At 42.4% G+C, this 15,909-nt stretch overlaps 1 protein-coding gene across 1 annotated transcript in view; it reads left to right on the top strand.

The window, feature by feature from the left end:
- The window catches only part of LOC122810362 (TRPM8 channel-associated factor homolog), a 430,351-nt gene that overhangs the window by 185,459 nt on the left and 228,983 nt on the right, over positions 1 to 15,909 (top strand). The window contains exon 3 of the mRNA XM_044081946.1: positions 6,620 to 6,714. Coding sequence (XP_043937881.1) covers positions 6,620 to 6,714 — 95 coding nt within the window. The remainder of the gene's footprint in view (positions 1 to 6,619; positions 6,715 to 15,909) is intronic.

The following is a 15,909-nucleotide window of genomic DNA, read 5'->3' as shown; positions in this document are numbered from 1 at the left end:
ACAGATACCTCATAGGGATTACCATACTTTGTGTATACCTTGTTTAGGGCCTGAGCACGACGTTGTTGGATGCCGCTCTTGTGCTAGGTTTAACAAACTCACTATTAAGAGAAGGTTGGACTGTGCCAGGTTAGTTTTTGGGAAGCGTTGTAATTATAAAATGCCGTCGGATGCTCCGACGCCCGCTTCGACCAAAAAGCGCAAGGACAAAGCGGCAAAGCCTAGGGTAGAAGAACCGACAGTCCCTGACGTCGGTTCTTTAGAAGGCTCAGTGGAGCCGGAGGTTCTGCCTAGTGTTTCTTTGGAGTCTCAGGGAGAGACTTTACTGTTGCAGGATGTATCCTCTCAGGAAGTAGGCCAGGCTGAGGGGGCTTCTCAGGTGGCTGTTCTTCCCTCTCTTCCTAAGGTGGTTAGAGCCTCCCCTTCTGTTTCCAAGGCTTCTTTGAGAGGCAGGCCAAGTTTAGCTTCAGTGGGGGTTTCTCCTAGTGCTTCAGGGTCTTTGCCTAAGAAACATATGCTTAAAATGGCAGAGGATTTGATTACTATGATTAGAGGTTCTATGCCCCCTCCTGATAAGAGGCCTAGGGTGGAACCTGAGTTTGAGAGTTTTGAGCAATGTTCGGAGGCTTCAGAGTCTTCGGCTGAAGACTTGCAGGAGTATCCTCCTTATTCTGATTCTGATGTGGATGATTCTACTCCTTCAGCTTCTCCTCCTGAGGATTTTTCATTTTCAGAGACTCTGCATTCCATGAGGGAGCATTTTAAATGGGAAGGTCAAGATTTCTCTGATTCCAGAAAGAGGCTTAGGGAATTCTTGTTTTTACCCCAGCATAGGCCTTTAGCTATACCTCCTGTTCTGAATGTGGTGGAAGATGTTTTTGCAGAGGCATCCCTGAATCCTGATTCTTTGCCTCCTGCCCCAGTTAAACCAGATAGGTACTATAGGGTGCCTGAAGCTCATAAGTATCTTTTTAAGAGTCCTAGGGCAGACCCGGAAACTGTCTCTCAGGGGCCTAAAGGTGTGAAGGCCTCTGTTGTTAAAAATCCTGTTCCTCCTGATAAAGAGGCAAGGGCTTTGGATAGATGGGGAAAGAAAGTGTATACTTCTTCCACTTTAGCCATGAGGGCGTTGAATTGTCAGTTTCACATGTTAAAATATCAGAATTACCTCCTCTCACAATTGAAATCTAAGGTGGATGCTCTGGCAGAAGGTATTGAGTGTAAAGAGTTGCAGGATTTAGTTCATGTGTCTGAACAGGTGGGTAAACATTCCTTGCAGTGTGGTTTTGATGCTGTGCAGGCCTCCTCGAGGGTGGCTGCCACTGGTTCTGTTCTTCGTAGGCATGCCTGGTTGAGAGATCAGAATTTGGCTGAGCATGTTAAAACAAGGATTTTGGATGCTCCTTTGCAGTCTGATGTGTTGTTTGGTTCGCCTGTGGAAGCAGTTTTAAAGAAAATGGAGGGCAAGGCTAAGTCTATGCAAACTGTTAAAGATTTTTTGCAGGTGCAGCCTCCGAAGTTTAGTAGAAATTGGCCTACTAAGGGATGGACTTATCCTGCTTATGATTCCCAGTCTAGGGGTAGGTCTAGACGTGGTAGGGGCAGAGCTCAAGGTTCTTTTAGGCCTAGGACAGGGAGTTCCCCTGCTCAGACTTCTGGTGAGGGCAGGGGTCAGTCCTTTCGTAAGCAGGCCCAATGACCTGCCTTTTCAGCTGCCAGTGCATTCTCGCCTGGCAGCACCTTTGGGAGGAAGGCTGTCTCTTTTCAAAGAAAATTGGGATTTAATTACCCAAGACAGATGGGTTCTGGATATCATTCACCACGGTTACAGGTTTTATTTCCATACCTTGCCTCCTTTCAAAGGCATGCCAGACATTCCTCCTCTACAAAGAAAAGAGGCTCACAAGCAGATTTCTCTGTTGCTCCAAATAGGGGCCATTCAGCCAGTTCCTGTGTCAGAAAAGGGCCTAGGATTTTATTCTCGACTGTTCCTAGTACCGAAGAAGGGGAACACGTGGAGACCAATTTTGGATTTATCTATCCTCAACACTTATTTGGACATTCCCAGGTTCAAAATGTTGACGTTACAACAGCTTTTACCTCTGCTGGGCAAAGATCACTGGATGGTAACTTTAGATCTCAAGGAAGCTTACCTTCATGTGCCTATAAGACTAAGTTGCAGGAAGTATCTGCGTTTTCGAGCTGGAAATTCTCATTATCAGTTCTCTGCATTGCCCTTTGGCTTATCTACTGCACCCAGAGTATTCACAAAGGTTCTGGCTCCAGTGATAGCTTACTTCAGGCTAAAAGGAATTCAAATCTATCCTTACTTGGACGACTGCCTGATTCTGGCTCAAGAAAAGGAAGACCTTCTACAGCATTTGGAATATGTCATAGCAGTGCTAAGATGCCTAGGGTATTCTGTGAACGAAATAAAGTCCAGTCTAGTACCCTCTCAAGACATGTGCTTTCTGGGTGTGAGACTGAATACAGCAGCCCAGATGGCCTTTTTAACCCCGGACAAACAAAAGAATCTTTCCAGTTACTTCCATCAACTATCTCTTCAGTCCGGGCTGACTGCAAGGACAGTCCTTCAAGCCTTAGGGTTCATGGCATCTTGTATTCTGGTGCTTCCCAATGCCAAACTGCATATGAGGAAGCTGCAATGGTATCTCAAAAATGTATGGACACAGCACTGCCAGGATTTGGACACTGTCATTCAAATAATACCTTGCATTCAAAAGGAATTCTTGTGGTGGGCTCAGGAATGTCACCTAAACAAGGGACTCTCTGTGACCCAGCCAGAGGCGAGTCAGATTCTAATGACAGATGCCTCAGACATTGCTTGGGGAGCTCATCTAAATGGAAAGTGGATACAAGACAAGTGGTCTGCCAGACTACAGCATCTACATATCAACATGAAAGAGATGTTAGCAGTCCAGTTTGCATTAATGGCTTTCAAGGAGTTACTTCTTCCAGGGCAGGTGTTGATTCTAACAGACAACACAACTGTCATGTGGTACATCAACAAACAAGGGGGAACACATTCTTACCCATTGTGCAGGCAAGCAATGATTTTATGGGAGACTGCGCCCAGCTTGCAACTAACTCTTCAGGCAAGGTTTCTGCCGAGCACAGAACTCCTTAGCAGATGTGTTAAGCAGACAAATCATGGATCCCCACGAGTGGAAACTGGATCTTCATGTATTTCAAAATTGACAGTGTCATGGGGAACTCCAGACATAGATCTGTTCGCTTCTCCACTAAACCACCAGCTGCCAAAGTTTTGCACAAAGAGGTTTCATCACACAGCTTGGAAAGTGGATGCTCTTTCTTTCAGTTGGAAAAATCTTCATGTGTATGCTTTTCCACCTCTGCCTCTTCTCCCAAAGGTGCTTCTAAAGGTCAGACAAGACAAGCCAAGGATGATTTTAATAGCTCCAGATTGGCCTCGGCAGCACTGGTACCCATTACTGAGGAGTCTGGTAAGGAAGCCTCCATGGCCTTTACCCTTGATTCCACACCTGTTGTCTCAGAGGGACGGTCACCTGCTCAATGTCAAGCTTCACTCTCTTCATCTAACAGCCTGGCATATTCTGTTTTGAAAGACAGCAGGTCTCAACTTCCTCAACAAGTTTTAAATGTGATTATGGAAGCCAGGAGACCTAGTACAAGGAAAGTGTACGAAAAATGGAAAAGATTTTTATTTTGGAGTGCAGCAAACAATTTAGAGATTTCTGAGCCTAATTTGAGTGTGGCTCTTCAATATCTTACTGAGTTATTGGACAAAGGTTTGTCTTTCTCTTCCATTAAGATTCATGCTGCAGCAATTTCAGCTCACTATGATTGTGACCCACCATTGTTTTCGCATCCTTTGTTCAAGCAATTTCTTAGAGGGGCAAAGAATATAAGACCCCACGTGAGCTCCTACTCCTGCTTGGGATCTCAATTTTGTGTTGGAGAAACTTACTCTACAACCTTTTGAGCCTGCGGCTACTGCTGAATTGAAATACTTGTCATGGAAGACTGCTTTTTTGTTAGCCATTACTTCTGCAAGAAGGGTTTCTGAGTTGCAGGCCCTTATGGCAGTAGAGCCTTTTTTGATTTTTCATAAGGATAGGGTATCTTTACGTACTAATCCTTCCTTTATGCCTAAGGTGGTTTCTAGTGTGGCTTTAAACCAAACTATTCATTTGCCCACTTTTTATGCAGATCCCCAAAATAAAGGGGAAAAGATTTTGCACACTTTAGATGTACACAGGCAATTGCGTTATTATTTGAGCAGGACTAAGGATTTTAGGCAGTCTCAGCAGTTGTTTGTTTCTTTTGCTTTGGGTTCGCAGGGCAGGCCTGTGTCAAAACAAACTATTTCTAGGTGGATTGGGTTTTGCATTGCATTTTGTTATTCCCATCATGGTAAGGAGATTCCAGCTGGGATTAGGCCTCATTCCACTAGGGCTACTGCCACTTCAACTGCAATTCTAAGGGGGGTGGCAACTAAGGATATTTTGGAGGCAGCTACTTGGAGTTCAGTGCATACTTTCTCTAAGCATTATCACCTTCCTCTCTACTCTAAGTCTAGGGCTGGTTTTGCCACAGCTATTTTGCAAGGCATGTTGTCAGTTCCTAATTCCTTATGATTTGCCAGCCTCCCTTACCTCTGCTTTGGGATTCTACCCAATAGTTAGGACTGCAGCAATGTGGAATGAAGAACATAGTACAGTTTTGTACCTACCATAAATGTAGATGTTCGAGGATCCACATTGCTGCAGTCCAATTTACCCTCCCTCCTTCCCCTCTGTGTTTAGGGGTGGTTGTGCAGGTGAGGTTATGTTCTGGTAATTTTGTATATATTGTACATATTTTTGGTGCAGGTATTTTTGGAGTTTTTGGTTTTGGCCTTATCTTTTCAGGGTCTTCTGACATCTGGGGCAAGAAAAGACTGAGGATATGACGTCGGTCATGCGCATTAGTACCCTGACGTACTGACGTCAGTCTAATGCGCCCTGACCGACGTCAGCCATATACTTTGGTATTCGGGCCGACTGGACAGCGGACTACCCAATAGTTAGGACTGCAGCAATGTGGATCCTCGAACATCTACATTTATGGTAGGTACAAAACTGTACTTTTTACTGACTTCCTGCTATACAGCCCCTTTAAGAGATTGTTTGCCAATGAGTGACTCTTGTGGCCCCATCCAATTACATTCCTTGTTGTTCACAGAAAAATCATATTTAGCACCACTGCATTGCAAAGCAGTACATTTTCAATTTGTATTTCCACAGCATTTTCTTCTTTACTGGACTAATCAATGACTGCACATCACCCTACAAAATGTACAGAAACAAATTCACGTATCACAGGCATTTAGTTAACTTTGGAAGAGCCGTGGTCATCAATTCCTCAAAATGACAATATGGATGCTCCAGTTCCCTTAGACTCCAAATACATTGATTTGTTGTATATATTAGTTTCTGTCATTATATCTTGCAGGAGGTCTTCCATACAAAAACTATGGAGGTAAATGGAAAAGCTTTTCATTTTCAGGCATTGTAAAGACTACAGATAATTTCCTTTCTCTCTTTCTGTTGTATTTCAGACATTGAGATTGAAGTCAAGAAAGAATGACAGACATTTGAGTTTCAGACTTCGTCTTTCAGAAAATGCATACTAATACAAAACCTGATATTCTAACAACAAAGAGCAATAATTAAAATATAACCCTGATTTTGGACCTTTGCCCCCCCATTATATTTGGCTTTGTCTGGATTTCCTGAGATAAGAATTTAGTACTGTTTCTTTTGATTGAAATACTTAATGAACTCTGACTGTGTCTCCTTTTCTAAGGGCAAAAAAGGCTTGTAATATACTAAAAAGTGATTGTTTAATAATGCACAGAGCCATGACAGAACATAGTGCAGAGCACTGCATATGAGGAATACTTGTAATATGTTTCAGTGGTTTATTAAAAACCATCAAGTGTGTTATTTTCATGTTTTCTTCTACCTATACTCTAATACATCAGAAATATTTGGTTGTACCATCCACAGTAAAGCTGACCTTGGCTGAGCAATGCTCATTTGTGTTGTGTTCTCTAAACTACCTTACATTAGGAGTCCATCCTATATGAGATAACCTGCTGCAGGACCCTTCTGGTAGAAGATGTGTGTGTGAAGTTACCTCCTTGATCTTTGACCAAAGATTTGTGAAACCTGAGAAAACACCATGGCCAGGCTGTTGTCTCTTTAGCTTTTGCATCACTGAGTAAGTAAATAAAAATAAAATAAACAGGCAAAACGGAGAGGTGGGTAGTTAGATAGCTAGATAACTAGGTAGGTAGATAGATTGGTAGGTAGATAGATTAGATAGATAAAATGGATGGATGCCTGTTTATGGTGCATAACCATGAAAAGTGACATTGGTGGTGTAGTTGCTGGAACAATTTTTTTGCTCAGAGACAAACCTACTGGTATTTGGCCTGTGTTTGATGACTTCACAAAGGAGTCTGTCTCAAACCTCTGTTGTTATTTTGAGTATTCATGTAATTTAACTGTTTCTGCAGTAAGCGAATGACAAGGAAAAGCGGTCTAAACTCAAGTTTTGCAATTTCTTTCAGTTTGCCCTGCATGGAGAAGCACAGGCCTATACCTTTTTGAGAGAGAAACTGCAATTATCAGATTTCCTGAATGTGCAGTTACAGCTGATCTACAGGTAAGTTTAATGAATCTTGTAAAGGCCGTACACATTCATGGTGAAGCAGTTTTTCGTTGTTACAGGATGTCTTCACTTCAGCAGAGTAATGACAGGAAATAAAAGGTATGTAAACAGACGCATACCCCAAATAAAGCAATGAATGATTTATGTGGAACCATACTTCTCAACCTGGAAACATCAAAAATCTGGACAAAGGCCCATGCAAAATAGGTACAAATCTGTATGCTGATTAACATAAATGTGCATACATAATTATGTAACCCCTCCCACTCCAGTGGAATTGTGGGATACCAACTTTCAAACGCAAACTGAAGAACAGACAACCAAAATGTGGCTCCAGCCTAGAGTCCCCCTGCAGCCCTTCCAATTTCCCATTACTTGACTTTTTCACCCCATTTACCATAAACCCTGTAATGTGCATACTGCTTTACTTCTACAATGAAAATTTGTATTTTATTTTACATTTTATAGCACAAACACTAATAGACATCTGCTAAATAAAGCAATACAGTTTCGCTTTGAAAATAGACTTGGCATTAAAATGTCTCTGCCCTCGAAACTCACATTCATTGAAACAGCATCGAAACCCACATACAAAGAAATTGTATCTGGCCAAAAGATTACCTTTAGGCTGTTTTCAAATCATAGGCCCCTTGCACACGAAACATACATATGTTCTTTGATACACTTTCCTGACTGTAGTAAATTGTATTCCTTGTATAATACAGCACACTTGTTATGGTGTGTTTTAAATTTATTGTTTTGAACATTTTTCCAGTAAGCAATGTAACAAAATGCATGAACCAGTAATGAAAAAACTGCCCAATTCAGAACATTTCCATCATAAGTCTACTCAAACTTCCACAGTCCACCAGTATCAGTAAATATGCACAATCTCTGCAGAAGTAAAAGTCATCTAAATAATTTCACATTAAAGAGATCTGTAACTAATGAAGAGGTTGCTGCTAGCAAACAACTTTGTATTTTGTTTCATCTACAAGTAAAGTGCCTGTTGCCCTTGAAGAATAAGTTGTCTGTGTTACATTAAAACAATAAGCTAGTAATATTTTAATAGGGAATGGCTGGCAAACTGATAACAGGTTCATAGTTACTAGGTATCTCTGCCAAAGGAGGACAGTCTCAGGACTGCAGAATCCACCCCCTTTAAAAGTACAACACAGTGCAATATCAGCAATCCATCTACATACTGTGGGAGTAGAACCCACAGCCTTCTGCAACAAAAGCAAGTGTACTACCTGTTGTCCTACTAACAGTGAAAGTAGTCTTTGCATAAGCAGCACTAAACTTCTCTTTCCCTGAAGAACTGTGCAGCACAAGAAATCAGGAAAAAGCCAAAATTTACTTGGGGGGGGGGGGGGCAAAGGCCCAAAACCCGAAACCCGGGACATATTTTAAACATTACTTGTATAATCTTAGAAAGTTGCTAGAATAAAATGTTGTGTTACCATGTGTTTCCCAAAAGATAGGAAGACTGAAACTTAAATGGCTATCGTTATTTAGTGAAATCATTTCTCACTGACTTGCCAGAAAACCATACATTTTATTTTATTTTCATTTAACATTTATTTACTGGGAAAGTCCAACTTGGAACCAAGCCAATTTTCAGCAGAAGCCCGGGGAGAAATGCTGCAGATGTATGTCTTTGTATCGTGGGAGGAAACTGGAGCACCCAAAGGAAACCCACACAAATGAAGGAAGGACATGCAGATTCCACACAGAAAGCACTTCAGCTGAGAATCGAACCAGAGAAATTCTTGCTGTGAGGTGACAATACTATCACTGTGCCATCCAAATGAAATTCTTGCTGTGAGGTGACAATACTATCACTGTGCCATCCAAATTTGAAGAACACACCAAAGGTATGAGCCAAACATTCCAGTCTGTGAAAATTTGTACAGTTGAGAGCTCTCCTTCAGTCAGAAGTGGTGGTACGGGTAGAAAACTCAGACTTCTGCTTCTTGTACCTAAGATACAGGGTTTGAGCCTGAGTAACCCTAACCATCAGGTATAGCTAACTGGGGCATTTTACACACACACACACACACACACACACACACACACACACACACACGCGCACACGTGATTAGAGCTGAAGCACACACAAGCACACGTGATTAGAGCTGAAACACACATGCACACTGCCGTGATTAGAGCTGAAACACACACGCACACTGCCGTGATTAGAGCTGAAACGCACACGCAAACTGCCGTGATTAGAGCTGAAACACACACGCACACTGCCGTGATTACAGCTGAAACACATGCGCACACTGTCTTGATTAGAGCTGAAACACACGCGCACACTGCCGTGATTAGAGCTGAAACACACACACACGCACACACACACTGCCGTGATTAGAGCTGAAAAGCGCAGACACACACACTGCTGTGATTAGATCTGAAACACACACACTGCCGTGATTAGAGCTGAAACACACAGAGAAACTGCTGTGATTAGAGCTGAAACACACACACACACTGCCGTGATTAGAGCTGAAACACACAGAGAAACTGCTGTGATTAGAGCTGAAACACACACACACACACTGCCGTGATTAGAGCTGAAACACACAGAGAAACTGCCGTGATTAGAGTTGAAACAACACTCTTAAACTGACTGCAGCAAGCAATGGACACGAGTATTTAGAGCTTATAAACTGAATGCCGTTAGAGCTGAGACACATGCTCTTAAACTGCTGTAATTAGAGCTGAAACGCATGCTTTTAAACTGACTGCAGCAATGGACACAGTATTTAGAGCTTATAAACTGAATACTGAAACACACACTCTTAAACTGAATGCAGCAATGGACACAGTATTTAGAGCTTATAAATTGAATACTGATACAAACACTCTTAAACTGAATGCAGTAAGGGACACGGAGTATTAGAGCATAAACTGAGTGTTTTGAATGCAGCAACGGTTGAACTGCCATGGACAAAAAATGCAGCAATGGGCAGATAGACACACGCAATATTTAGAGCTTGCACGGCCAGCAGATAGACACACTAAACTAGGTGAATGTAGCACGATAAACCACAGCAGATAATGCACAACAAATATTGTCAGCTGTTTTTTCCTCTTACCTGAAGGACTCTGTAACATTTAAATTATGCTGCCTGCCATTGCAGTTATACTCCCTATTTCTCAGAGTCCGACAGGCAGTAGCTGATGTCATCACGCATGCTCCTATAGGCTGGTGATTGCATGGTGACATCAGCCAAAAATTTAAAATGATGGTAAAACAAAAAAAAAAAAAAAAGACGACTGGGAAATTTGGAAATTAAGGGGGCCACTCAGGAATTCGTGGCACCCCAATATTTTGCCCCCAATCTGGTAAAAAATGAGGAATTCAGTATGGTTGAGAGGTCTGTGTGAAACTATTTCAGCAAGTAAGTACCATAGTTACAACTTCAAAGAAGTCATGTGATGTTTGGATTGCAGTCTTCCATGTACTTTTCATCGCCCTGTATCACCCATGTTGTGTTTGCACCTAGTGGTTACATGCTTCTTGACATTCTGAGGAAAGAAGTGAAAATGTTCTGTGCCATTGTTAAACTATTCCTGTTTTTCATTGGAATTATGGTGTCATTTCTTCATTCGACTTCCCTTTTCAGTTTCAGTTAATTTTCCTTCAGTAGGATACAGGCACAAGTACCGTTAATACTGGTCAGTGGGTGTAGTGTTAGAACAAAACACTGATATTGATCAGATTATAAACATAAAATCACCATACACTCAAATAGTATTATTTTAAGGTTAACAGAAGTTTCACTTCAGAAATGTTTTGTATTACACATTTTTATTCATTATTTCCAGCAAACTAACATACACCCCACCAGTCAGATATTTTTATGAAGTATTTACATGATGTAATAGTTATATTTATAGGTGTATATGTAGTATAATATTTATAGGTATGTATGTAGTATGTTTATACAGCTTAAAAATGTCCTTCTAATGCTTACATAGTGTGCTCCTTAGAACTGGTTTCCTTCTGTCATGTGACAGCATTTTTCTTCTCTTAAAGCCACCTCCCCAGTTAACCCCGTTTTCTCATTTCTATCCTATTATCCCACCCCTCTACATGGCCTATTCTTCTAACACATCGCTGAACTGTCTCCTCCTCTCCAGTCTTTCAGTCCTTTTCCTAAACTTCCAGTAACTACTCCACAAAGCAGCCTATACCATTTTCTTCTCTTTGCACTACTTTCCACATCCTAACTATCTCATTCTTCATCCACATGCCTGCCATGTCTAGACTTATGTTTTCCCTTCATGCATGTATCTGCCTGTTTATAAGTACTTGGAATAACCATGTCTGCCATGTTCCCTTCTGCCTCCTTTCCAGAGACTACTGCATGCACCTGTTGCTTTTAACCTCCAATCTTCCTACAGTACCAGCACATATGCAGATAATTTGCCTCCCCTCTCTCACACCTCCAGCTACCACTTTCTGCAGCCTTGCTGAGGTATTTTACCTTTTATGTAGCAACCTGTAATACTGCTCATAAATATGACTTCAGTGCACAGCATATTTCCATCTCTTCCTCCATCCCCATTTTATCATCCCCCCACATTCTGTTCTAAATTCAGATCTTCCTTAATCTTCCTTTCTGTCTCAGACCCATCACCTCTGAGGAAATGCAGGAAGCAAGGGTGCAAGAGGAGACGCTTAGACTTTATCTAGAAGTCTTCCACACCATATACTGACAAGCCGGAGGTGCAAATTCTCGTTGCACCCCTCCAAATGATCTGAAGACTGGTACAGCTGGTGTCATAAAGAGCATAGTGAAAACATTTGACAGCATTGATGGTGTGGTGGCTCTACTACAGTGACTTGATAAGAACCTCCATCCACCAAAGACTGAACTTGCTGGACAGAGACTGTCGAACTAAACTCCAGTGCTGTGGCAGCAGCCCTTAAAAAGTATCCTGCACCACAGAGCCCTGTTGCCCATCCCCTGAGAGTGATTCTAGAGAAATGAGCAGGTTCAGAAAATACATTTATGCATCCACATCCTTTATAATTAAGACAGTGAACTACATCACGCACATGCTATAATTCCAGTGAGAGCCTACTTACAGAATAACCAATGAATGGAAAGTGTATGGGATGGAGGTTGGACATCTAAGTGCCGATCTCAGTTTTCAGCCATATGATTGGTAATAAATCTCTCCATGTACCTTACATACAGTTCAACTGATGGTGCACCAACAGCAGCAGGTGGTGATAGAATGCTTTACTGTCACATCTGTCTGGGCCATATTGATTTTCACAGATTTCCTAAGGTGACTGGGTAACTACAGCAGAGCTAGTAAGGGAGACTGCTAGAAAGGTGCTTGGTATCACATTGGGACAGAGGAAGGACGACAAGGAGACATAGTGGTGGAATGAGGAAGTACAGAAGAGTATACAGGCAAAGAGGTTGGCAAAGAAGAAGTGGGATTGTCAGAGAGATGAAAGTAGACAGGAGTATAAGGAGATGAGGTGCATGGCAAAGAGAGGTGGCGAAGGCTAAGGATAAGGCATATGAAGAGTTGTATGAAAGGTTGGACACAAAGGAGGGAGAAAAGGACCTGTACCGATTGGCTAGACAGAGGGACAGAGCTAGGAAAGATGTACCAGCAGGTAAAGGTGATAAAGGATAATGAGGGAAACGTACTCACAAGTGAGGAGAGTGTGTTGAGGAGATGGAAAGAATACTTTGAGGGGTTGATGAATGAAGAGAATGAGAGGGAGAGAAGGTTGGATGATGTAGGGATAGTGAATCATGAAGTACAATGAATTAGCAAGGAGGAAGTAGGGATAGCTATGAAGAGAATGAAGAATGGAAAGGCTGTTGGCCCAGATGACATACCTGTGGAAGCATGGAGGTGTTTAGGTGAAATGGCAGTGGAGTTTTTAACCAGATTGTTTAATGAAATCTTGGAAAGTGAGAGGATGCCTGAGGAATGGAGGAAAAAGTGTTTTGGTACCGATTTTTTAAGAATAAGGGTGATGTGCAGAGCTGTAGTAACTACAGAGGGATTAAATTGATCAGTCACAGTATGAAGTTATGAGAAAGTAGTGGAAGCTAGGTTAAGAAAGGATGTGATGATTAGTGAACAGCAGTATGGCTTCATGCTGGGAACGAGCACTACAGATGCGATGTTTGATCTGAGAGTGTTGATGGAGAAGTACAGAGAATGTCAGAAGGAGTTGCATTGTGTTTTTGTAGACTTGGAGAAAGCATTTGACAGGGTGCCTAGAGAGGAGTTGTGGTATTGTATGAGGAAGTCAGGAGTGTCAGAGAAGTATGTAAGAGTGGCACAGGATATGTACGAGGGTAGTGTGACAGCGGTGAGGTCTGCGGTGGGAGTGACGGATGCGTTTAAGGTGGAGGTGAGGTTACATCAAGGATCAGCTATGAGCCCTATCTTATTTGCAATGGTGATGGACAGGTTGACAGACGAGATCAGACAGGAGTCCCCATGGACAATGCTGTTTGCAGATGACATTGTGATCTGTAGTGAGAGTAGCGAACAGGTGGAAGAGACCCTGGAGAGATGGAGATATGCTCTGGAGAGAAGAGGAATGAAGGTCAGCAGGACTAAGCCAGAATATATGTGTGTGAATGAGAGGGAGGATAGAGGAATGGTGAGGATGCAAGGAGTAGAGGTGGTGAAGGTGGATGAGTTTAAATACTTGAGTCAATAGTTCAGAGTAACGGTGAGTGTACAGGCAGGATGGAGTGGGTGGAGAAGAGTGTCAGGTGTGATTTGTGACAGACGAGTACCTGTAAGAGTGAAAGGGAAGGTCTACAAGAGGGTAGTGAGACCAGCTATGTTATATGGGTTGGAGACAGTGGCACTGACAAAAAGGCAAGAGTTTGAGCTGGATGCGGCAGAGTTAAAGATGTTAAGATTTGCACTGGGTGTGACAAGGGTGGACAGGATTAGGAATAAGTATATTAGAGGGTCAGCCCAGATTGGAAGGTTTGGAGACAAATCCAGAGAGGCAAGATTACGTTGGTTTGGACATGTGCTGAGAAGGGATGCGGAGTATATTGGGAAAAAGATGCTAAGGATGAAGCTACCGGGTAACAAGAAAAGAGGAAGGTCTAAGATCAGGTTTATGGATGTGGTGAGAGAGGACATGCAGGTGGTTGGTGTGACAGAGCAAGATGCAGAGGACAGGAAGAAATGGAAACAGGTGATCCGCTGTGGCGACCCCTAACGGGAACAGCCGAAAAAAGATGATGGTTTATCCATCAAGACTCACCATGATAACATGGAAAAAGATGGCAAGACCCTTTCAGCACTTGGTGTAAGATTCCAGATTTTCCAAAGCCCATTTTCTTGACACATTGTAGCCCATTTCAGCTTTGGATTCAGGTGTGGCCAATATCAGAAGAATGACAGGATTTGACAGAAAATACTGGTATTTACCAGCCCAGAGAAGGTAATAATCAGCAAAAATATGACTATCACTGTCCACCCACTGGAAAGTAGAAGTTGAATATTTGACTCCTTGTCCAACTGTCCCACACTGGAGGAAATCAGTGGTCATTTGTCTCTCTTACTCTCTGTGCGTCTCTGTCTATATGACCAGGACAATAATATTGAAAGGCTGTACAATACCCTTCCTTAGCATGCACCAGCACAACTCTTTCCCTTTGCCAGAAGTCTCACCATATCAGAAGATATTGATTCTGACCCTCTTAACGTAATCTATTGAAGAGTTCCCACCCAAGAGAATGGATCCAGTGTTTTACTCCATGTTCTTTTTGGTTCCCAAAAAGAATAGGAAACTCTGGCCCATTTTCAGCTTCAGCAGTTTAAAAAAATATCCCATAAGAATACTTTTATGTAGTGATGGCACAGTCATTCATGTCCTTCTATGGCTGTCAGGGGGAGATTGGAGGTGCATTTTGGACCTTCAAGGATACTTACCTTCATAATAAAATCACAATGGAGTTCAGGAACATCTGCACTTACGGAAAGGAGCTAGTCACTCTCCATTTCAGATGCTTCCCTTTTGGACTCGCTCAAGCCTCTGATGTGTTCACCACATGTGTATTCTTATCTGCAGCAAACCAGAGGCTGCATGCAGTGAAGTTTGTTCCTTACTGGAGAACTGATTCATTGCCACCAAAACAGGAAGCACCCTAGTTTTAGCAAAGGAGTCTTTTCCTGAGTCATTTCTAGTCATTGGAAATTATAGTGAATACAACAAAATCCCATATGGGGCCCACACAGAAGCTCCTATTTATCAGTTTCACATTGGCCAGACGTCAGTACTTCACATCATTCTGGCACAATTGGTGCCAACCTTCTTGTGTCTCAGCAGCTTTGAATTTATGGCAACATCAATTTGTATGGTTTACTATGCTCACTTCTACATCAGACTGCTTCATTGGACTCTTGAGTACAGGAATGTTAGCTGTTAGAGCCACTAACCTGGTGAATTTTCCAGTTTTTATAGTGGTAGAAAGCATAAACCATCGGTTTCTGAAGGCGTTTTCAGACCGACGACCCTCACCATTAACGTTTTCTAAGACGAAGACTCCTACTAAATCTAAAAGGACTGCCCTTCAGTCTCCTGTTCAAGGCCCCATGCCTCAGAAACAGATGCTCGAAATGGCTGAAGATTTGATTTCTTTATTTAGTGGTTCCCAGCCCCCTCCTGACAAAAGGCCTAGACAAGAGGAAGATTATGCATCCTCTGAACAAGTGTCCATTTCTTCAGACTCCTCTGAGGACCAAGATTACTGCTTCTCTCCTTATGAAGATTCTGATGCTGAGGACTCTATTCCCTCAGCTTCTCCTCCTGAAGACTACTCCTTTGGGGAAACTTTACACACTGAGGGAACATTTTCACTGGGAAGGTCAGGATTACTCTGACTCGAAGAAAAGGCTCAGAGAGTTTCTTTTACTCCCCCAACACAAACCACTTGCTACCCCACCAGTTTTGGACATTGTGGATGATGTTTACTTAGAATCCAGTTTGAACCCAGACTCTCTACCTCCTGCTCCAGTTAAGCCTGACCGATACTATAGAGTGCCTGATTCCCACAAATTTCTTTACAAAAGCCCTGTAGCTGATCCAGAGACTATCTCCCAGGGTCCCAAGGGGGCTAAGGCTTCTATGGCTAAAAACCCAGTTCCTTCTGAGAGGGATTCCAGAGC

Source organism: Protopterus annectens, chromosome 8.part1 (genome assembly GCF_019279795.1).
Source record: "Protopterus annectens isolate FY-2018-M chromosome 8.part1, PAN1.0, whole genome shotgun sequence".
NCBI classification, from domain to species: Eukaryota; Metazoa; Chordata; order Ceratodontiformes; family Protopteridae; genus Protopterus; species Protopterus annectens.
Note: the sequence above shows the minus strand (reverse complement) of the source record. Positions and strands in the feature narration are given on the sequence as shown.